The sequence below is a fragment of the Schistocerca gregaria genome, chromosome 2 (genome assembly GCF_023897955.1).
Source record: "Schistocerca gregaria isolate iqSchGreg1 chromosome 2, iqSchGreg1.2, whole genome shotgun sequence".
In the NCBI taxonomy this organism is placed as follows: domain Eukaryota; kingdom Metazoa; phylum Arthropoda; class Insecta; order Orthoptera; family Acrididae; genus Schistocerca; species Schistocerca gregaria.
Window position 1 is genome coordinate 865,480,865 of NC_064921.1, and position 22,948 is coordinate 865,503,812.

The window sequence follows — 22,948 nt, forward strand, 5'->3', positions numbered from 1 at the left end:
TTCAATTAAGCTGGTGCTCTCTTTAACGGTCCCTATGTCGACGGAATGTGTCTTGTCTTCTAGTTGTAGGATTTTATCCTCTCAGCAGGGTCTTCTTCCGAGTGAGGGCGTGAAAAGTACTATGGAGCGAGAACAGCACTATTGTGCAGGTAATAAAGAACTGTGAAGCTTAGCGAAGGTGCATTGAAATCTGTCAGAATCGCCGTAATTTTCTATTTGATTACTGGTTTTCCGAGACAGACGACCATCTTCGGATTAAATCCTGCAGCAGCAACACATCAAATACTGTATACTATAATGTGCACTGTTGTTTAACATGATATTTACGCTGAAGCTGGTCTGTGTGCCAAACTGAAACTGGTAAGCAAATAAAAAAACTATGTGGCCGTGACAGTGTTTAGTTCAGCAGACTACGTGTAATCACTGTTCCCGTGGATTATGTTTATGTTTGGGAGCTGTGCAGATGGAAGAAATGTAAGGCACAGCTGAGGGGTCTGGATTTTAAACAGATGCCTTAAAAAAAATTAAAATCTTAAGGTTTGAGACTGACGGGAAAAGGAAGAACTATTGAACAATGCGTACTGTCTTGAAAAGGGGTATGAATTGATCATAAGAAAGTAAAACAAGGATAACGGAACATGGTCGAATTAATCAGATGATTCTGAGGAGTTTAAATTAGAAAGTAAGAACTAGAAGTAGTAGCTGAGTTTTGCTGTTTGAGCAGCAAGCTATGATTAAGACCGAAATAGAGGGAATATAAAATGCATACTGGTAGTAGCAGTAAAAACATTCCTGGAAGAGAGAAGTTTATCGACATCGAATATAAATTTAAGCGTTGGGAACTTTTCTGAAGATATTTGTCTGAAGTGTGGCCTTCTGCGAAAGCGAAAGGTGGACGATAAGTAGTTCAGACAAGAAGAGAATAGACGCTTTTGAATCTTTGTTCTGCGTAATAGTTCTGAAGGTTAGAGAGGTAGGTCGTACACTCTTAAGTAATGGAAGGGTAAAGGTAGGTCGTATAAGTAATGAACAGGTACTGGATCGAACTAAGGAGAAAAGAAATTTACGTCACAACTTGAGCAAGAGAAGTGGTCGGTTGTAGGACACATCCTGAGACGTCAAGGTACCGTTAATTTGGTGATGGAGGGAATTGTTGGGCAAAGCTTGTAAGGGGAGACCACAGCTTGACCTCTGTATCTCATTTCAAATGGATTTGGGTACCAGTAATTCAGAGAGATGCAGATCCTTGGATAAGATAGACTGTCGAGGAAAGCTGCATCAAACCGGTGTTCAAACTGAGGAAACAACAAAATCGAAGTAAGCATGCCCAGTTTTCTTCCCCGTAACCGTGCATTCCTTACACGCCACTTAAAATTTTTGAAGTATTTCTTGGGGCCAGGGAATGTGGTACCAGCAAGTAATGATATCGTTTGATGTTTTCACAGAAAAATATACCGTATTTTACGAACTATAAGATGCACTTTTTTTCATCGAAAATTGCCTCCAATATTCAGGTGCGTCTTATACTCCAGTGTTTGATTTAAAATTCCCGCTGGTCTTAAAAATGGCCATATATTCGATGCCGCGGAAAACCTATCTCAGTCTGGCAACATTGGATTCAATTGGTAGCAGCAGTGCAACGATGCGACGAACACAAGATGCGGGGATTCACAAGCTTGCTAACACTGCATCCCTCCCGCCCCGCCATCACAAACCCAAAACACCATCTAGTCTATGATGCGTCATTGCAGTCTAAGGTGCCAGTGAACTTGAACTGAAACTGATTTGTGTTATCGATAACAATATTTTTGTTACTAGGTACTTCGGTAATGGAAAAAAATAAAAGGTATTCATACGACGCGGGCTGTAAATTGGTAGTAATAGCATATGCAGAACAACATGCAAACAGAGCAGCTGAGCGCCATTTTGGCCCTCCACCAACAGAAGAAGACCATTCGCGATTGGCGGGCTAGTAAAGAAGAAATAGAAGAAACGAGGAAGACTATGTGCAAATAGAGCAGTGAAAGCAGAATGACCAAAACTAGATGACGGCGTATTGAAATGGATTCAAGGACACTGTCAAGATGGCATTGGAATTAAGACAAAAATGACTTAAATACTCTCATAATTTAGCGTTACAGTGGAACTTAACAGACTTTAAGGGTGGAATTGGTTGGTGGTACAGGTTCATGGAGTGTCATGGACTTAGCATGCGAAACAAAACGACAATAACTCAGAAAATACCACAAGAGTGTGAAGAGAAAAGAACTTCATTTCATTGCATTATTATTCAGCCTCGAAAGAAAACCAGTGTGGGACTAAACCAAATAGAGAATACAGAGGAAACTCTTCTGACATTTGATGTGCTAACAGAACTGTTGCCATGAAGGGTGGTAAAATAGTAACTTTGAAAACAAGTGGACATGACAAAATGCACTACATTGGTGTCCTTTCATGTTGTGCTTACGGTACTTAACTAAATCCAATGATCATTTTCGAGCGCAAAACAATGCCAAAACCTTCGGAAATACCGCCATGCGTTGTTTGTTCACGTACATGACAAGGGTTGGATGGACGAGACTTGGATGAAATTGTGAATTAACAGAGTGTGGGAGAGAAGGGAATGCGCTTTATAGAAGAAGAGTGCTCTTCTTGTGCCAGATCAGTTTAGTAGTCATTTGAAAAATTCTGTGAGAGGGAAATTGAGACAGGTAATCGCAGAGCTTGCTATTACTCCCGGAGGAGTTACTTCACAACTGCAAGCTCTTAATGTCTCGGTAAATATTTAAAGTGTGTATGAGAGAGGAATGAAAAAAAATGGATGCGGGATGAAATCCAACATGAATTCGCACAGAAGGGAGTTCTAAAACGACCTACAAACAAATAAGTGTTCAATGGATGAAGTCGTGGTCTAGAGTGAGGGAAGACATGAACGTTAAATTTTTCAAGAAGTGCGGCATAAGTAACGCTCTCGATGGCAGTGAAGACCATCTTACATGTGGATAACGTTGGCGGCGGCGACGACGACGACGAAGAAAAAACTTCAGACGACGGTTTTCAGGGGTTTTAAAGGTCAGTTCGGTTTTATAAACGGAGAATTATTTTTAGTCAGGCTATGCGATCTATTAGTGAAAATTGTGAAATTTTATTTTTTTAAAATTTTGTTAAAAATTAAGGTGCGTCTTATAGTCTGTAAAATACGGTAAATTGCTCCGCATTTGGTGGTGTGATCCCACCAGTTTTCAGCCATTGCGACTTTCTGAGCAGTGATTCTTCAAAGAGATCAGTCCGTGCGAAGCTTTCTTGGCGCTGACACTGTTTTCTCGGTGCGCACTGCATTGATAGTCCCTTTCCACTCAAATTTTTCGTGTAGTGCAAGTAACGACGATACACTCCGGCGATCGCGTTTCCACCATTCTGCCGTGTCGTGAAATAGCCAATCTGCGACTACCTGTGTGCTCCACTTTTGCCAAAACTAGTTCAACCAAAATAGCTTACCTCTGAGGCGAGAACCTCGGAGACAGGCGGATCGCCGATGCCTACGCCTCGCGTCCGCTTTTTTCCTCCTTTTTGTTTGCTTAGTGAGCGCATAGTCAAAAAATCAGTCTGGGCAACAAAGAAGCAGACGTGATACACAGTGTTTCGCTAGGATGAAAACTGAAAAGCAGTCGCGTGTAGTGAAAACATGAATGCAATTAATGTCGGGGACAAAATGTTCAATGAATATCTCGTGTTCAATGCGTTTATCTTAACGTCTCCCAGTATGTATTAAGAAACAGTTGTTTCACGGAGAACAAAACAATATTTGTGCATCTGCATATATTGCAAGCCACTGTGAAGTGAATGGCAGTGTGTGCTGACCATGTACAACATGGTAGGGCTTGCTTCTGTTTTAATAACTCTGTGTGTGCTGTAATTAATGTAGCTTTATTTTCGCGGTCCGTATGGGAAAGATACCGAAGGGGCCAAATTCTTCACTTAATACAGCTTCTTTGAACCTTCGCGGAATAAGTGGTGTTCATCTCCAAGCGCCTAAAATTCATGTTTCGCGCGTTTCCCTGACGCTCTGCCATGAGTCAAACTAACTTTTCACTCTCTTTTGTGACTGTGTACCTTGGGGATCCATCCCAGCGTGAAGTGTTGCACTAGATACGTATCTATCCAGTGTTTGCTCAACTATTCCTTTAAATTCGAGCCACAGTTCCTCCTCATGCTCGTGCCCAAAGATTAATGTTTTGAATCCCTACTTGAGAAGATACGACATGATTGCATCTTTAGCTCGCTTCCTGACCACCTCTCTCTCGACTTTTTTTTAGTTGTCTTTGGTACTTTCGTAATCGACGTTACTACAACTGCCTCATCGCCACTGATTTTTAACATGTTTCCATGATATGTAGGCTTCCGAACTATTTCTCTGAAAAATTTACAAGTAATTCAGTCATACGGTAGGTGTATGATGGAGGTTGTTCCTCCACACACTGGATATTCGTAGACAACTCCATGCTTTACTATTAGGATATTGCATCGTACTTCGTAACAGCACAGGCACTGCAATAACATTTTGATCCGTCGATTCCAGTTAAAATGCCAGACCCCCCCCCCCCTCCTCGTATGGGGATTACACAATGTGTACTAGTGTTGGTTGTAACGCGTGATCAATGACATACGGTAGTGGGTTCTGGCTGTACCTGGTAAGTCGTGCATGGATAGCCAAAGCGCTCAAGATGACCGCGCACGTAAAGGGAGAAATCAGCATTTGAGAAACGGTCTGGCACAAATTTTCATTGTCGTTACTCCATTATGCACCTGATGGCTGTCCGTATTTGCAACTATAAATACATTTCGTGTTGCCTTTACTATTGTCCCAGTAAGCCACATCTACATCAAGCCACCTTATTGTTGTGACGAAGGGCACTTCGTATACTGTCACTTACCGCTCTGTAAAATGGTTGTTGCTAAGCCTTGGAGTGAGCATGAAACTCTTTATTTTACCTTCACGGATTTTTTGCAAGGAACACATTGGAGCGAGGAATCTATTGGTTAATTCTTCTAGGAACGCACCCGTCATAATTTTAACAGTAAAACCACATCGTGATGAAGAATACCTCACTTGTTGCGTGTGCCATCTACATGTACGTCTGTACTCTGCAAACAACTGTGAAGTGCATGCCAGAGGGTACGTCCCATTGTACCATTTATTATAGTTTTCTCCCGTCACAATCACATATGGAGCGAGGGAGAATCATTGGTTAAATTCCTCCATGCGTGCTGGAATTAATGTAACCTTGTCCTCACGATCACTATGGGAGCGATAAGTTGTGGGTTGTACTATGTTGCTAGAATCACCATTTCAAGAACTTTCTCAGGATAATTCACATCCATCTTCAAGAGTCTGCAGTTCAGTTTCTTCAGCATCTCTGTGACACTATCCCACTTATCAGTCAAACTTGTGACCGTTCATGCTGCACTGTGTGTATGTTCAACATCATCTCTCAGCGCTATTTGTTATGGGTCCCACACACCTGAGCAATGTTCTAGGAGTAATTTCTAAGCAATCTCCTCTGTAAACTGATTGTTTTCTCCTGGTATTCTACCAGTAAACAGAAGTCTACCACCTGCTTCACCCACGACTGAGGCTATGTGATCACCCCATTTCACATTTCATATGAAGTGTTACATCAAGGTATTCGTATGAGATAACCAATACCAACTGTAATACTATGTTTTTCCTTTTTGCAAAATGCACAATTTTACTTTTCTGAACATTTAAATCAACTTGCACCACATTGAAATCTTATCAAAATCTGACTAAATATTTATGCAGCTCTTTTCAGACAGTACTTCATTATTGGTTGCTGCATGATCTACGAAAAGCCTGTGGTTACTATTGACATTGGTCCACAAGGTCATTAAGAAACAACATGAACACAGCAAGGGTCCCAACACAATCCCCTGTGCCACATCTGAAGCTATTTTCATCCAAAATAGTTTGTTACATCCTCCACACAAAAAAAATTCTCAATCTTGTCACAAATTTCGTTTGATAGCCTGTACGATTGTACTTTTGATAGCCCATACGATTTTACTTTTGATAATGAGTGTAGATGTGGTACAGAGTCAAATGCTTTTTGGACATCAAGACATACTCCATTACTTGACTGCATTGATCCAAAGCTTTCAGTAGTATGTCATGTGAGAAACGTGAGAGTTGGGTTTCATGTGATCGATCTTTTCAGAATCCCTTCTATTTGGCATCGAGTAAGTCATTCTGTTAGAGATACCACATTATGTTTAAACTCCGGATATGTTCTAAGATTCTGGCAACAAAAATTGAAGTTTCTTGTCTACTGTGCACACTGTCCTTTCGATGTACACTTCAGTTTTCCCACAAAATCTCACTTCTTTCAGCTTAAGGTTTTAATCAGCTTTTTGTACCTAGTATTTTGTAAGCTTTGCTGCTTTTCAGGAGCACTTCAAGCACTGACACTTTTTTGCGATTGCTTTGACAATTGGAATACCAGTATTTTTATACTAACGTCTATGGGGAGGGGGGGGGGGGCATTACTTTGGATCTTACACTAATATTTTCATGTCTTTGATAGCTGTCATTATTTGGCCTGGATCGAGAGTTACATAATCTAAAAAGCCCTTGTTTGCATTCCACACACATTCCACTATCTGGATAGCAGTCTCTGATGTGTATTGTGAACTAGTCGCATTTAGTGGAACCCTACAGTTCTCTACCCTACACCACAAGTTTAGGAAGCCACAACTTAACTTGTCACAGAACCTTCAAAACCTCTGGTTTAGTCCTTCCACTCGACTTGGAACCAGAAGGACATTATCATTACTGGGAATTGTGACCTTCATTGAAACTCAACATGTGTAAGGCTTGCCTTCTTAACCTTGTCTGCCAATCACTGAAATGATGTATGTATGACGTTGGAGCCTAGCTGTCATGCATCATTTGTTTAAGATTGTGCCACAATCTGCAGTTTGCTGCACCTTCTTCCCTCTGATACTGTCAGAATAGCCTCTTCAACATGTAGAATGAGCACCCTTCACCTCTCGTCCCTCCCCAGGCGTACAGATGAAGTACACTTGGTGTTCCATCCTGTGACCTTCTGCTATTTCCCTAAGGGGTAGAATTATTAATCACACATTTGAATTGCTGACGATTAATGGATTGCCCTTCTGGAAGTCAAGGTACACAGCATCAATCTGGATGCTTGTATGTACTGTTTCAGTGTTTTGTGGATGGACAGAGTAAGGTGGGTTTTACACAATCCTTGTTTGTAGAAACCATGTTGACTCATAAAGAGGAGATTTTTGGTCTTCAGAAAGTCATAATTTGCTAGCACAACACGTTTCAAAATTGTACAACATACTGACATCAGTGATATAGGCTTGCAGTTTTGTGTGTCTGTTTTGACATCCTTCTTGAAAACTGAGAAGACTTATGTTTTTCTCCTACCACTAGACATGCTACACTCCTGCAGTGACCTATAGTAGATTGCTGCTAGAAGAGTAGCAAGTACTTTCGCATAATATGCTGTGGTCACTTATTTTTATATCCATTAGTTTATTTGTGCAGAGATTTAAAGAAGGAACAGCAGTGCAATCTTCCTCATTGAAACAGTTTTGCAAAAAGACATTTAGTATATCAGTCTTCTATATGCCATCCTCAGTTTTGATGTCATTATGATCGCAATGTTATAAATATGTGGTTGAAATTTGACAGCCATGAGATATGGTTTTCACATGAAACATATCTTTTAATTTTTGCTACTTCCTGCTGTGTGAGTGATGTTTTACATATATTATTATTTTAGAGGAGATATTTTGTAACACGTGAAAATGAAAACATTTAGGGGGGCATGTGTTTTGCTTCGACATGTTCGGTAAAGTATTTTAAACTTGTTGACAGTTGTCAGATAACCTTAACATAGGTTATCAGCTGATGCAGTTTGGCTTTGCGCACATTCCTCTCAAGTAATGGGGAGTAGTAACATTGGATAAAGTATACAGTTTGTGAGGAATCATCCTCGGTGTAAACAGTGTGACTGTTGTTAATAGAAAGCAAGGAAGTAAACAGAGATCAGTGTGTACTGGAGTGAAGTAAGTAAGCCCCTGAAAATTCTGTGTAAAACAGTGGGCTCCCATCGTGAACATGAAATCTATGTGGTTCTCACAAGTGATTGACTGATATAAATGTAGTGAAATAATGTGTTACAAAATATAATAGTCTGCTGGGAACGCAGTAGCATAGTGCAGTGTAATGTTAAAAGAATGATGGGCTCCCTTTCATTTAATGAAAAGGAGATATATTTGCTTGATGGATTTATCATTTTAGATTTTCCTTCAGTCCCAAAATGTATTTTAGAAAATGGATAGTGACAGCACAATAGACAAGCTGACTAAGTGTAACTCTTTGCTTAATTTTTTAGGTTACATATTTTATCTTTCATAAGAATATAATTACTTCTAACTTACTCGGTAAGAAAAGCCCTGTCATCATACTGTTATAATTTTATCCTAATGATGTGGCTTTCATTAAAAACTGTGAATGCTTTTATGAAAAATTGCAGAGAGTTTTTTTGTTTACTTATATTGAAATGAGTCTGTTGCTTCAGTGCTTCATTTGCTATATATCAGCTATAGACTTCTGTTATTTTGGAATCAATTCTATGGTGTATGTGAATCGCTAGTTCAACTTCTGATTGTTACATGACTGATCTGTAGATATACTACAGCCTCCTATGTATTGCTCCCATGGGGACAGTGAAGACAAAATTAGATTAATTATGATGTGCACAGAAGTTTTTAAACAGTCTTTTTTTCTGTCTCCATATGCAAATGGAAAGAGAAGAAACCATAATACAGGTACAATGTGAAGTTGCCTGTGCCATGCACTTCACAGTAATACAGTGATCTGCAGAGTATGGATGCAGAATTAGATGTGGATGTTACATACAGTTCCATTAGCTTAAAAATCGTTTGTTTGAAATGAAAGCCACTGTTGATAGCAGACATGCCCAAAATCCATATATTCATTACTCTGTTATTATTATTATTATTATTATTATTATTATTTCCTTTTTTTCTCAGACATTATGTCTGGCCAAAAATGGAAAGTGACGCGGACCTTGATCAAGTGTGACTTCCTTTTAACTGTACGGTATATGTTACATTGCATTTAGGAACTTTCGGGCAATTGAACATGTATCAATAATTACCGATTTCTGTAGTTGTATATATAAGTTTGGATGTAGCTGTATTGCATTGATGTACTGGTGGGTATTGTGTGGTATGACTCCTGTAGTTGGTAGTATAATTGGTATAATGTCAACTTTATCCTGATGCCACATGTCCTTGAATTCCTCAGCCAGTTGGATGTATTTTTCAATTTTTTCTCCTGTTATTATTATTATTATTATTATTATTATTATTAACTTATTTATTACCATAAAATTGTCATCATATATTGCTCATGTAGTATACATACCATAATGTTGATTTAAAAAATATGTAGAAGAGGATATGAAGGCCCTTAATCTTGCCAGGTAAAATAAATTCATAAATAATAAATGCAGATATTATGGCAAAATAAATATTCTTGTAGATATTTGAGAGTGAGCCCACGGCTGTGGAGGTAGTAATTTTTTCATTACTTGAAAGAATTACTGCCTTTAGTGTGTGTATCAATCATATAAGCTCAGTTGCATGGCAGTGGGTATAGTCAGAATAACATTCATTGATCTGAAACCATGTACTGACTGACTTTTGAATATCTGTTTAACTGTTGCAGTGCAGGAGTAAGAGATGCGCCAGGGAGTGCTGAGAGTGTTAAACCATCCAGGCCCCAGGGGCCTGGCAATGCTACCACTGTGTTGTGGCATTACTCAGGCTCCCCCCTGCCATCTCTGGAAGCGTCTCTTCTCCAGCACCGGGCATCTGCTGGAAAAAGTTGCTGCACCTGCACCTCCAGTTCGTGGCACTCCATACAAGCAACTCAAAATAGGGGTTCCGAAAGAGATATGGCAGAATGAGAAGAGGTAGTGGAAAATTTTACTTTGACTCATTTAAAATTTAGCAGTACATTGTCTTCTGATTCAGTATCCTTGCAGTAAATTAAATATTTATTCAATGAAAGTGAGCAAAGTGGATAACTGCATGTTCTTGTAGAGGTATCTTTAGAGATCTTGGATTTCTTACTACACTCCATTTCCAGTATATTTACTCCCTGATGTATTTTTTTACTGATAGTAAAAACCAGTTTTAACTGAATTGTGATTTGCACAACCACAGTAGACACAAAATAATTTTTATGTAGATTTTTGCCTCCTTTCTACGGATCATAGTGGTGCTATATACTCTCATGCAAGATATTAAATGACTTCTCAGCTAACGTAAGCAAACAAAAAGGGGGTGGAGTTGGAAATCCATGTCGGTTCAAGAGAAAATTAAAAATATATCATAACAGCCATTGTACCTGCAAATTACCTGGTTATCTAAATTCAAGGACTGAAAATCCGTGTTAGCTACTAAGGATGTAGTATTATTCATTACCAAGGTGTTGACAGTAGTCGTATTGTAGACAGACCTCTGCTGTTACTGACAGTGCTCTCTTTCTCAAAAAAAGTTCAGGGATACTCTCACACTAGATATAATGCAGCAACAGCTACTGAAGTTAGCAATATAGCTAATTTTTTTATTTAACTATAAAACTACATTGTAATTAACATTACCTGCGTTACAACTGTTTCCACATTGGCATCAGTTCATGGCTGCTGTAGTCTTCTAGCCTCCTTATAAGGGGCAATCAAATGAAAATGAAACAGATGGAAAAAGTAAATAAACTGTTTATTATTGCAAAGGTAATTGGCTAATTGCCACAACGTTAATACATTTATCCCACTAAAAGGGATTATGGTCAATGTTTTCATGGAAAAATGTTTGTAGTTGCCTAAGGAACCATGTTTGTACGAAGCAAGCACCTCTTTGTCTGAAGCAAATCAGCAGGCATAAATGTCTTTCTTCAGAGATTAAAAAATAACTGAAATCACATGCGTAGAGATGGAACTTTATGGAGGATGTGTAAGGGCTTCCCAGTGAAACTTTTGAAACATAGTCAAAACATGTGGGTCCTCTGTAAAGCTCTTACACATGCTCCATACAGCCCTGATCTCTCTCCATGTGTGTTAAATGTTTTTGGAGTCCTGAGGAATGACATCGATTGCCGTCGATTTGCTATGGATGAAGAGGTGCACGCTCGGATTCAACCATGGTTGCATATGCAATTCCAAACATTTTTCCATGAAGTCACTGACCATCTTATCTTACAGTGGGATGAATATATTAAGTTACGGTAATTATCTTTGAACTAATAAACAGTTTACTTAAGTTTTCCATCTGTTTTGTTTCCATTTGATCATGCTTTATACTTTACTCTTGGTATCAGTTGGAAGACATCTGCCTTTCATAAACCAAGTGTGTCCATAACCCATAGATTGGTAAACTTTTTAAGTTCTTCAGCATTGTGAAGAAGTTTCTTTGCGGGCAGAAGAGTTGAGGCATACTTGTTCCCCGGAGAAAGAGCACTAGTAACAAATGTTAGCCACAGTCTTCTTTGAATGCTCCCAGTGTAATCAAGTAAATATGAATGTAATTGGATAGATAAAAAACTACTCACCAAGCAGTGGCAGGAGAAAACACACACAAAAAAAAGGTTTTACTTATAAGCATAAGTAAAATCTTTTTTTTGTGTGTGTTCTTCCTTTTTTATGTGTGTGTTCTTCCTTTTTTATGTGTGTGTTCTTCCTTTTTTATGTGTGTGTTCTTCCTTTTTTATGTGTGCGTTCTTCCTTTTTATGTGTGCGTTCTTCATTTTTTATGTGTGCGTTCTACTGCTGCCACTTGGTGAGTAGATTTTTTTATGTATCCAGTTACATTATATTTTCAAAAACTGATTATTTTCATTGTTACAAATAAATATCAATATATCAATAGAAGATAAACAACAGATATTTAACTTGACTGAGGAAGTAGCAGCTTTTTAATAAAGTTGCAGTTATTACTATATGTTTAACGGGCACAGGCACAAATAGTGTTGAAGAAAATAGTTATAGCTTATTGTCAATACAGCATGCAGAGTAAGTTCTAAGATTTTCTTGTCTTTTTGTTGACATACACCATGTCTCATTCCACGTACCTGAAGGTTCACCTTCATGCCTTCATGGTAGGATCAACAGAATATGGCAAATTAATTAATTAATGTACGTCATTAAGAGCCTCCATTAGTACTCAGTTTGTGTGTGAGAGGAGAGAGAATTGCTTATGTTACAGTGCATGAGTGAAGATTATTGAATGAACTGGCAATTCTCTTTCAGGTGAAGACATAATCTATTGAAAGTGCTAATTCTGCGAGAGCATGGTGAAAACCTTTCATCCGGACAGTGAAAGACTGTTTTAGGGTCAAAATACACTTGAAAGTTTCTTTTTGGATCAGGGTAGTTTGCCCAACAATTTTCTAACAAGTGGATTCCATCCTTGAAATGTGGTTGTGGAAGATTTGCAAAATGCCCTTCTGTCACTGCCATAAACTCTTCACAGGATTCAAAATGCATACCAGTTACAAATTTATTTAGATTCGGAGACAGGTGGCAGCCAGAGGATGTCAAACTCTTGAAGATGGTGGGTTTGTGTAACAGTTTGTTCTTAGTTTTGCCTTACAAAGTACTTTTGTTGTCAGGTGCATTGTCCTCAAAAATAAGTGCATTGTCCTCTTTTTCAATAGAGGTACCTTCTTACAACTGTTTCCCTGCTGGTCCAGAAGACTTGCGTAAAAATGAGTTGTTGTTTTACCCTCTATAGTAGGGGTATTCAACCTTCTTCACCTACTGCCCACTTTTGTATCTTTGTTAGTATTAAAATTTTCTACCACCATCTGGTTCCATAGTTAAGGTGATTTATAACATAGTGAAGTAACTTCATTTTTATACTTTATAAAGCAGACTTACAACAAGTTAAAGCATATAATAATAATTACTAATCCAATACTTTGTCAAAATTTTATGAAACAATAATGAATTTTTTTTAAAAAGGCCTTACCGCCCACAGCCTCCATTGAAAGCTGAAATCCTTACCATTGGGTGGCAGGGACCAGGTTGATTACCACTGCTCTTGGAGGCATAATGTCATCAATAAGGAGAATATCTTTTGCATCCCAGAGTAAATATGGGTGTAGTCTTTCAGGCAGGTGAAATTAACTTTGACTTCTTTAATGAAAGTCAGGCTGTGGTGAAAAATTAAAGCAATGGATTACTAAGGTCATCCTGCTTATAATCAGTATGTGTGATCACTGGGAATGTTAGCCATCTGCTGGGTGTTACAGAAAAATCTGTCTGCAAGCACCCTATTTTGATAATGGATAAAGATTGAAAGATGGGAAATGAAATATCCATTGAATCTCTACCACAGCTGAATGATGAATAGTGTTACAGCTGAATTATGTTTTCCTTTAATGGGGAAAAACGCTTAAATGAAGAAAATACAAAACACAGATGTGTTGGCACGAAGGGAAAGCTGCTGCAAACCATTCCTGAACTCTGTGTGTATCCAGATTTGGAATTTAGGTTGACATTGATTTCCCTTCTGTATCTGGAGCACCAGATCTTGAGAGTACCTACGGTTTCTAAATAACTTTGAGACTTAAATACAAATCTGCAGACAAATATTTCCCAATTCTTCGACTTAGATTGTAATGTGCAGGCCAAATATTAAGACATTAGATTAAACTGACTTCTCTTATATTACAGGTATATGCTCCATACTTGATGTAATCAAATGGGACCATGTAATAATCACTCAATCAACAGTTTACGCTTTTTTTTCTTTTCTTGTTCCATTTGAGCCTGTTCCTCTGGATGAAGAGAGTTTTTTAATATGCTGTTCAAATATTGGTTTACAGCTTTAAAAAATTGGACAAATATCTCTTGTATTTGTATTTCATATCAAGGAACTTCGCACAAATGTGATTGTTGTGTTGATTTTTGTGAACCACAAGATGATCACTTCAGCACCACTAGTCAATGAAAAGTATTATCCATAAAGCAACTTTAGTGATTTTGTGATGACATTTTACAAAATCTCTAGAAGCTTGAGTGTTGCTGCAGTTCTTCCTGCTTCAGGAATAGGTGAATATTGTTGTATCGTGTACAGATGAGACACAAGTCTGAATTAATTTGTTGGAGCACTCTGTTATCTCATTTGACTGACACCAATTTAAAAATTATGAATGATGTTAGCATATGAGTATTTAAAACTTTATCATTATATTTTATTGAATATCGGTTTATTTATGTAGAGTGGCCTTAACTCCAGCTGTGGCTGCTACTCTTGTCAAGAAGGGCTTTACTGTTCAAGTAGAAGAAGGAGCGGGTTCAGAAGCAAAGTTTCGTAATGATGATTATACACAAGCAGGAGCCAAAATAGTGGATAAAACAACTGCATTTCACTCAGGTACAGAAGTAGTTACAAATCTACTTTTTTGTGTTGTTTGTTAATGGTTACTAGATACAATATATTTATTAAGATGCTGTAGATAATAGCAAGTTATATTCTCTAACAAAATTTCATCTTACTTTTGGTAGAAAATTGACATCAAAGAAAGGCAGTTGGGCAACAGTGTATAGTCATATGTATAGCAGTTTAATGCTATTGTACTCTGCTGCACAGTTGATGAAATGGGTAATTTTTGGTTAGAATACTCACGTTCAAGAATTTGATTCTGGCTCTAAGTTTAGTTTTTATTTTATTTTTATCTAATTTTGATCCGCCCAATAAAGCTGTAGAAACACTGTTTCGCAAATCATATGTATCCTACAACTACAATTTTTTTATATCGAAAATAGTAATTTTTGGTCTGACATACCACAAATACTCATCAAGAGCAATAGTCAGTTACAGTTAATTACCTTTCGTAGGGAATGAATAACTACAAAACTTATCATTGTGGTGATGTTAGACATTCACAACCCATTTAGAAAGAAGCAGCCAATTGAGTGAAAGCTGAAAGATGCAAACATTTCATGATGATGATGATGATGATGATGATGATGATGATGATGTTGATAAAAATAACAACAGAGTTTGGTAACTACATGTGATGCAGGTTGCTATCCCTATGGGTGATGATTTCACTAAAGAAATCTAATGGGCAAGATACTTGGTACTAACCATTCAAACTAATGTCAGGAATTCATAACGGAAACTGGGTCCAGATGTAATTGATGAAGTACTGTAAAACAATGTACTTAGAAAACATTATTTGTATGGTTGCAGGGTAACTACCTGACATAAAAGAAGTAGGGGTAGAGCCAGGAGAAGAGGGTTGGTGTCAGCATTTTATTTTACATTGGGGGAAGGGGTGTAAGTGAAGAAAAGGAAAAGCTATACTGACAATAGAAAGGAAAAGGAGGAGAGGTGGAGTGTGTGGATGGTTCGGATGGCTCTGAGCACTATGGGACTTAACATCTGAGGTCATCAGTCCCCTGGAGTGTGTGGAAGACAACAGAGTAAACATTTAAAGGCAAAATACATCATGAAAAGTATAAAAAAGAACTCTAATTTCTGTGTTGGTATTAAACAGTTGCACATATTTTGTGTAAGACCTGCTGTAATTGTAGTAGAATGATTAAGAATCAAACACTTGAGCTTGGGACACACAGGGTAGCCGCACAGTCGAAGGCGCCTTGCCATGGTTCGCGCAGTTTTCCCTGTCAGAGGTTCGAATCCTCCCTTGTGTGTGTGTGTGTGTGTGTGTGTGTGTGTGTGTGTGTGTGTGTGTGTGTGTGTAAAATGCAAAGCTCCACCCATTGCACTAACTGGACAGTGCAGCTACAGAATATTGAATTGAGACACTTGTCATGCATGTGATTATGAAGGGGGACTGATGGCCTCAGATGTTAAGTCCCATAGTGCTCAGAGCCATTTGAACCATTTGATTATGATATTTTGTATTGCCGATCTTTGACGACAATTTTCTAACAAAATATGTGTGCTAAGAGATTTTGTAGTGACTTGTTTATGTTGCTTGAATACAAGGAATTGCGCTGTGGTGTTAGAGTGCACAATTTCTGTTTAACCCTGTGTATAATGCAACAGATAAAATGAACATTATTTTCTTGGTTACTTGATATCCTAGAAATGATGTAGTTTATGAAGGTGGGAAGACTGAATGGAGGACTTACATTATGTGGCATAGCTCACTTAAAGTAAAATCTCTTTAAGATAAAGTAAAAAATTAAGCTGATTGAAACCACATGTATAATTTAGAACAAAACTGTGAAAGACAAGACCATTGAAACTTTTTGTTAAGTTGAAATAAATTTACTGGCTGTGGTTAACTCTGTGTCAGCTGTATTAGGTGCAGATATTCTACCTGTTGGTGAAATATGAAAATCTGTGCCAGACTGGGATGTGGCTTGGATTTTTTGCTTATTGCGAGTGGTGGTCTTAACATTAGGCTATCCATGTACAGCTCCTGGACTGACCCAAACTTTTATATGTCACTCTGTCTACATCCTGATACCATAGTCACCTACATTCATCACTGAATGCTCATGGCTTAATTCTGTATTCCAGCATTAGTGAAAATATGACTATGGGGAAACAAGATCTATGAACTATCATGTAGTTTGTGCCGGTATGTAATATTTATGCCGGTATGTAATATTTACATTGATGGTGATTACCAGCTATTTGAAATAAGATAGAAATAACTTTTCTGAAGGTAAATAACTTTGTGGTAGCTGTATTAGGTGCAGGTGTTCTACATGTTAGTCCGGGAGGCATGCACAGATAGCTTAATGGTAAGGTGACTCCTCACGATGAAATCTGAACAGGCACAGATTTTCACATGTTACGAACAGGCAGAAGATCTGCAACTGATACACCTGACACCAAGTTACTTGCATTCAACAAATTTATTTCCGTTTAATTTTAAATGGCTGTCAATAATCTTTATTGTAAATGTTACTTGCCGAGGTAGGCACTGGCGAATTATAGGTCTAGATTCCCACAGTCTTATTCTCACTAATGCCAGAATACGTAATTAAGCACCAAGCATTCAGTGTAGGAGACTAAGGTATAGGGATATCAAAAGTGTGAGATATGGAAGTTTGGGTCAGTATGGGGGATGTGCATGGATAGCATAATAGTAAGACAAATGCTTGTGATAAGCAGGAAATCCAGGTTCAAATCTTGGTCTGCCACAGATGTTCATGTGTCACCAGTAGGTAGAACACCTGCAACTAATACAACTGATGAATGCAGCAAATTTATTTTGATCTAATTTCAAATGGCTGTCAATTGTCATCAAAGTAAATTTTTCATTAAGGTTTGAGTATATTTTATTTAATGAAGAAATTATCAAGTTTGATTTAATTACTTTCAAATTTTCTAATTATCATTATTATTGTCATTGTTATTATTATTATTAAATTATTATTATTATTATTATTATTATTATTATTATTATTATTATTACAGATTAAATAGATTATTACAACTCGAAACTCAGAACCTTGTGTGTGTTTAACTTTCAGATTTAGTATTGAAAGTGCGCCAACCCACTCTCACGGAAGTTCCAAACTTCAGGAATGGAACAACTCTTATATCATTTATCTATCCTGGACAAAATAAAGAACTTGTGGATGCATTGGCTGTCAAGAAGATGAATGTTTTTGGTGTGTACTTCATAGTTATTTCAGTTTGCCATAGATATTTCCACATCTCAAGACCCTCTCCATAGGATCCCATGCAACATGACTAACTTTAATGTAATTTTAGTATCACAGCATTTTATGTTTAGACAATTCATACAACAAAATATGCAGAATGTAGTTGTGGGGACTGCATACATCTACATCTACATTTATACTCTGCAAGCCACCCGACGGTGTGTGGTGGAGGGCACTTTATGTGCCACTGTCATTACCTCCCTTTCCTGTTCCAGTCGCATATGGTTTGCGGGAAGAATGGCTGCCGGAAAGCCTCTGTGCGCACTCGAATCTCTCTGATTTTACCTTTGTGATCTCCTCAGGAGGTATAAGTAGGAGGAAGGAATATATTAGATACCTCATCCACAAATGCACCCTCTCAAAACCTGGACAGCAAGCTACACCGCGATGCAGAGCATCTCTCTTGCAGAGTCTGCCACTTGAGTTTGCTAAATGTATCCATAATGCTATCATGATTACCAAATAACCCTGTTACGAAACGTGCCGCTCTTCTTTGAATCCTCTCTATCTCCTCTGTCAACCCGACCTGGTACAGATCCCATGCTGATGAGCAGTAGTCAAGCATAGGTCGAACGAGTGTTTTGTAAGCCACCTCCTTTGTTGATGGACTAAATTTTCTAAGGACTCTCCCAATGAATCTCAACCTGGCACCTGCCTTACCAACAATTAATTTTATATGATCATTCCACTTCAAATCATTCCGTATGCATGCTCCCAGATATTTTACAGAAGTAACTGCTAGCAGTGTTTGTTCTGCTAACATATAATCATACAATAAAGGATCTGTGAAGCAGTCAAAAAACATTTCAAATATACAATCTCTGATGTCTACCTGAAGCAGATTAATACAGACATTCTTTGCTTCCGCAGTCTGAGTCTGATTATTGTATTGTAAACATGTGTTTTAGCTTGTGCAGTGTTATTTGCAATGAAGTGGCTTTTGTCAACCATCTTTTGCGTACCTCTGTTAACCTCCATACCCAGATAACTACATAGTTGTTGTGCATATGGATGTTAAAAATAGGTATTGTGATTGCTGTTTTGAAGGTTTGTAATTTTCAAGCATAGTGGCACAGGAGAACATAGTAACCAGTAGTAATAATTCAAATGTGTACGGTGGAATAAGTATATCCACTCTTCCTCACACTATGTTAGCATGAGCCATGTGGCTAGCACAGTAACAGCTATCAGCTTCTGCAAAAATAAACACTGTAACCACAGTATACAGTATACAGTATACAAGCTGTAGCTGAGTGCTCAGTGCGACAGAATGTCAATCCTAAGGGCCCGGGTTCGATTCCCGGCTGGGTCGGAGATTTTCTCCACTCAGGGACTGGGTGTTGTGTTGTCCTAATCATAATCATTTCATCCCCATCGAAGCGCAAGTTGCCGAATGGGCATCAAATCGAAAGACTTGCACCCTGTGAACGGTCTACACGACAGGAGGCCCTAGTCACACGACATTTACATTTATATTTTTAACTGATTTCTGTTACTGTAGTTGCCAAATGGCTCTTGCTTACATGGTATGTGGAAGAGCCAGTATACTTATACCATCATCCAACTGTATTCCAGCATGTCATACCTTAACATTCTAGTGTGGAGCTTTACATCCCACTATGCTTGAAAGTGACAAAATGTCAAAATAGTAGTCACAAGAAATATTCTAACCAGCTGTGAGTGAAATGACTTGGTCCAATAATTACATTAAGGCCATGGACCCAGTCCTCATAAAAATCTTGAAAATTTGCAGAAATTATGAGCAGCAAAGTCTGATCTGTTATGAAATACACCATGTAAATCATGGATGCAGGTAGCACCTAATTTGTAAACAAAAAAATGTAAATTCAAATCTGGTAGTCACTTCTCTCACATAGTCCGAAAATAATTTCGTTGTTTAGAAGATATGGATCTTTGATTTTATAATGATTATTCTTAGTAATTTAGGAAATATGATGCACGCAGTATGTAGCTTAAAATGGGATGCGTAAGGATCCCAGTAAGAAGATAAGGTCTTAGTCAGGATATGAATATTGTCCTAATTCATTGGATTGGAGAATATAAATACAGTGCTCTGACAGCATATATTTATTTGGCTGAAGAGGGCAGGTATGCCACCAATATCTGATGCCTTGTTGTCGTTTAGTGTGTGGGGTTTGTTTTATGTAACATTGACCACGTCAAACTAATTTTTTAAGATTCATGCCCATGTTAGTAAGGTCATTCCTCAATACACTGAAAGACTACTGTCTTTGGTGGCGGATGGAAGATCAATTCAAATAGATTTGATATTTCTTTATAGTTCTGTTACTTGAGTAAACTACCCCACATAAGGAAGGAAGTATTTTTTGTACTCTTTGTATTGCTGTAGCTAATTTTGCAATCTGTCATAAAGAACTTGCTTGAATTAATGTTGATTGTAAGTGTACCAGTCCATCCATAAGTTTTGTACTAGCTTGTTCTGAAGATTGTCATTGTTGGGCACAACATGGAACTTTTGAATCAATGTTCAAAGAATTTCGTTGTAAATGACGTTGGCAACAGGGTGCCTTCACTTGCAAATCCATACTGCTATGGGAAAGTTTACAGTAAAAATAATGTCCTAAAAACCAATGTGCTCCCCCTGAACCACACGCAAAAGCAGCAGACTTCCAGTTTTCTCACGTTACATGGTAAATTTAATATTCTTATGGACAGACCGCCTTCAGGAAAATTAAAGGGACCTTCGGAGAAAAGACAACCACCTGTATGAATATCAAGAGCTCAGATTAAAAACCAGTCCTAAGTAAAGAAGGGAGAGCAAAAAAGTGGAAGTGTATATAGGGCTTCTATACAAGGGAGATATACTTGAGGGCATTATTATAGAAATGGAAGAGGTCATAGTTGAAAATGAAATGGGAGATGTGATGCAGCTGGAGAATTTGACAGAGCACTGAAAGACCTAATTCAAAACAAGGCCCTAGGAGTAGACAACATTCCATTAGAAATACTGATAGCCTTGGGAGAGCCAGCCATGACAAAACTCTTCTATCTGGTGAGCAAGATGTATGAGACAGGTGAAATACCCACATACTTCAAGAAGAATATAATAATTCCAATCCCAAAGAAAGCAGGAGCTGACAGGTGTGAAAATTACCAAACTATCAATTTAATAAGTTGATGTTGCAAAGTACCAACATGATTTCTTTACAGATGAATGGAAAAAATGGTAGAAGCCAACCTCAGGGAAGATCTGTTTGGATTACATAGAAATGTTGGAACTTGAGAGGCAAAACTGACCCTATCACTTATCTTAGAAGATAGGTTAAGAAAAGGCAAACTTATGTTTCTAGTGTTTGTAGACTTAGAGAAAGCTTTTGACAATGTGACTGCAATACTGTCTTTCAAATTCTGAAGGTGGCAGGGATAAACTACAGGGAGCAAAAGGCTATTTACAGTTTGTACAGAAACCAGATTACAATTATAAGAGTTGAGGGGCACGAAAGGGAAGCAGGAAGCAGTGGTTGAGAAGGAAGTGAGACAGGGTTGTAGCCTATCCCTGATGTTATTTAATCTGTATATTGATCAAGCAGTAAAGGAAACAAAAGAAAAATTTGGAGTGGAAATTAAAATCCATGGAGAAGAAATAAAAACTTTGAGGTTTGCCAACGAACTTGTAATTCTGACAGCAAAGAACCTGGAAGAGCAGCTGAACGGAATGGACATTGTCTTGAAAGGAGGATATAAGATGAACACCAACAAAAGCAAAAAGAGGGTAATGGAATGTAGTGGAATTAAATCAGGTGATGCTGAAGTGATCAGATTAGGAAATGAGACACTTAAAGTAGTAAATGAGTTTTGCTTTTTGGGAAGCTAAGTAATTGATGACTCTAAGTATGGTGGGTATAAAATGTAGACTGGCTATGCCAAGGAAAGCGTTTCTGAAGAAAAGAAATTTGCTACCATTGAGTATAGATTTAAGCGTCATGAAGTCTTTCCTGAAAGTATTTGTATTGAGTGAAGCCATGTATGGAAGTGAAACATGGACGATAACTAGTTTAGAGAAGAAGACAACAGAAGCTTTCAAAGTGTGGTTCTACAGAAGAATGATGAAGATTAGTTGGGTAGATCATGTAAGTAATGAGGGGATACTGAAGAGAACTGGAGAGAAGAGGATTCATGGTACAACTTGACTAGAAGAAGGGATCTGTTGGTGGGACATGTTCTGAGGCATCAAGGGTCACCAACTTAGTACTGGATTGAGGTGTGGAGGGTAAAAATCATAGAGGGAGACCAAGAGATGAATACACTAAGCAGATTCAGAAGGATGTAGCTTGCTGTAGTTATTCGGAGATGAGGCGGCTTGCACAGGACGGAGTAGTATGGAGAGTTTGCAACAAACAAGTCTCAGGACTGAAGACCATAGCAACAACAACAACATGGATAGGCATCAGATTCACAAAGAATTTCATCATTTTTTCCTCACCATGGAACCACACTGAGACTGTGTTGTTAATATATTTCCAAACCACCAGTGATTATAAAAATGTAGAATTCATTTCCTGTCAAAATTATAATGAGTTTATTGTTTATGTATGTTCTACATACACATATACCTGTTTTTAGAAGTGTGAAACTGGAATTTGGTTTCAATAATTACAGGTCTGTAGATTGATTGTTCAGTATAACCTCCATTGTTATTTATACATTTCTCCTACCTCTCCGACAGGCTGTGAACACCATGCCAAAAAACACAGTTCATCTTTTGAAGCGAACCAGTCGGCGAGCCATTTTCATATATTTTCATAAGAATTGAAGCATTGTTCAGTAAGAGTGTGTCAGATGACAATCAGATGGAGCCAAGTCTGGAGAATAGGCTGCATCCCCTAGTATTTCCCAGCCGATTGCCTTGATTGTTTCCCTGACATGTTTTGCTATGTGTGATGGGGCGTTATCATGGAGCAATATGACTTTGTGTTGCCTTTTTTATATTCTGGTCATTTTTCACATAATGCTCAATTTAAATTGATCATTTGCTGATGCTAATGATCAGTGCTAATGGTTTCACCAGGTTTTCGCAGCTCATAATAGATGACACCCTTCCGATCTCACTAAACACAGAGCATTGTCTTCTTTTGAAAGCGATTTGGTCATTCAGTGGATGTTGA

At 38.0% G+C, this 22,948-nt stretch overlaps 1 protein-coding gene across 2 annotated transcripts in view; it reads left to right on the forward strand.

The window, feature by feature from the left end:
* LOC126335243 (NAD(P) transhydrogenase, mitochondrial-like) overlaps positions 1–22,948 on the forward strand; it is a 219,289-nt gene that overhangs the window by 109,272 nt on the left and 87,069 nt on the right. The window contains exons 1-4 of one of the 2 annotated variants that reach the window (XM_049998283.1): positions 7,963–8,118; positions 9,809–10,055; positions 14,366–14,520; positions 17,607–17,747. In XM_049998283.1, coding sequence (XP_049854240.1) covers positions 9,823–10,055; positions 14,366–14,520; positions 17,607–17,747 — 529 coding nt within the window. In that variant the 5' untranslated portion in view covers positions 7,963–8,118; positions 9,809–9,822. Of the gene's footprint in view, positions 1–7,962; positions 8,119–9,808; positions 10,056–14,365; positions 14,521–17,606; positions 17,748–22,948 lie in introns of those variants that run through there. The other variant, XM_049998282.1, reaches the window with a different exon arrangement.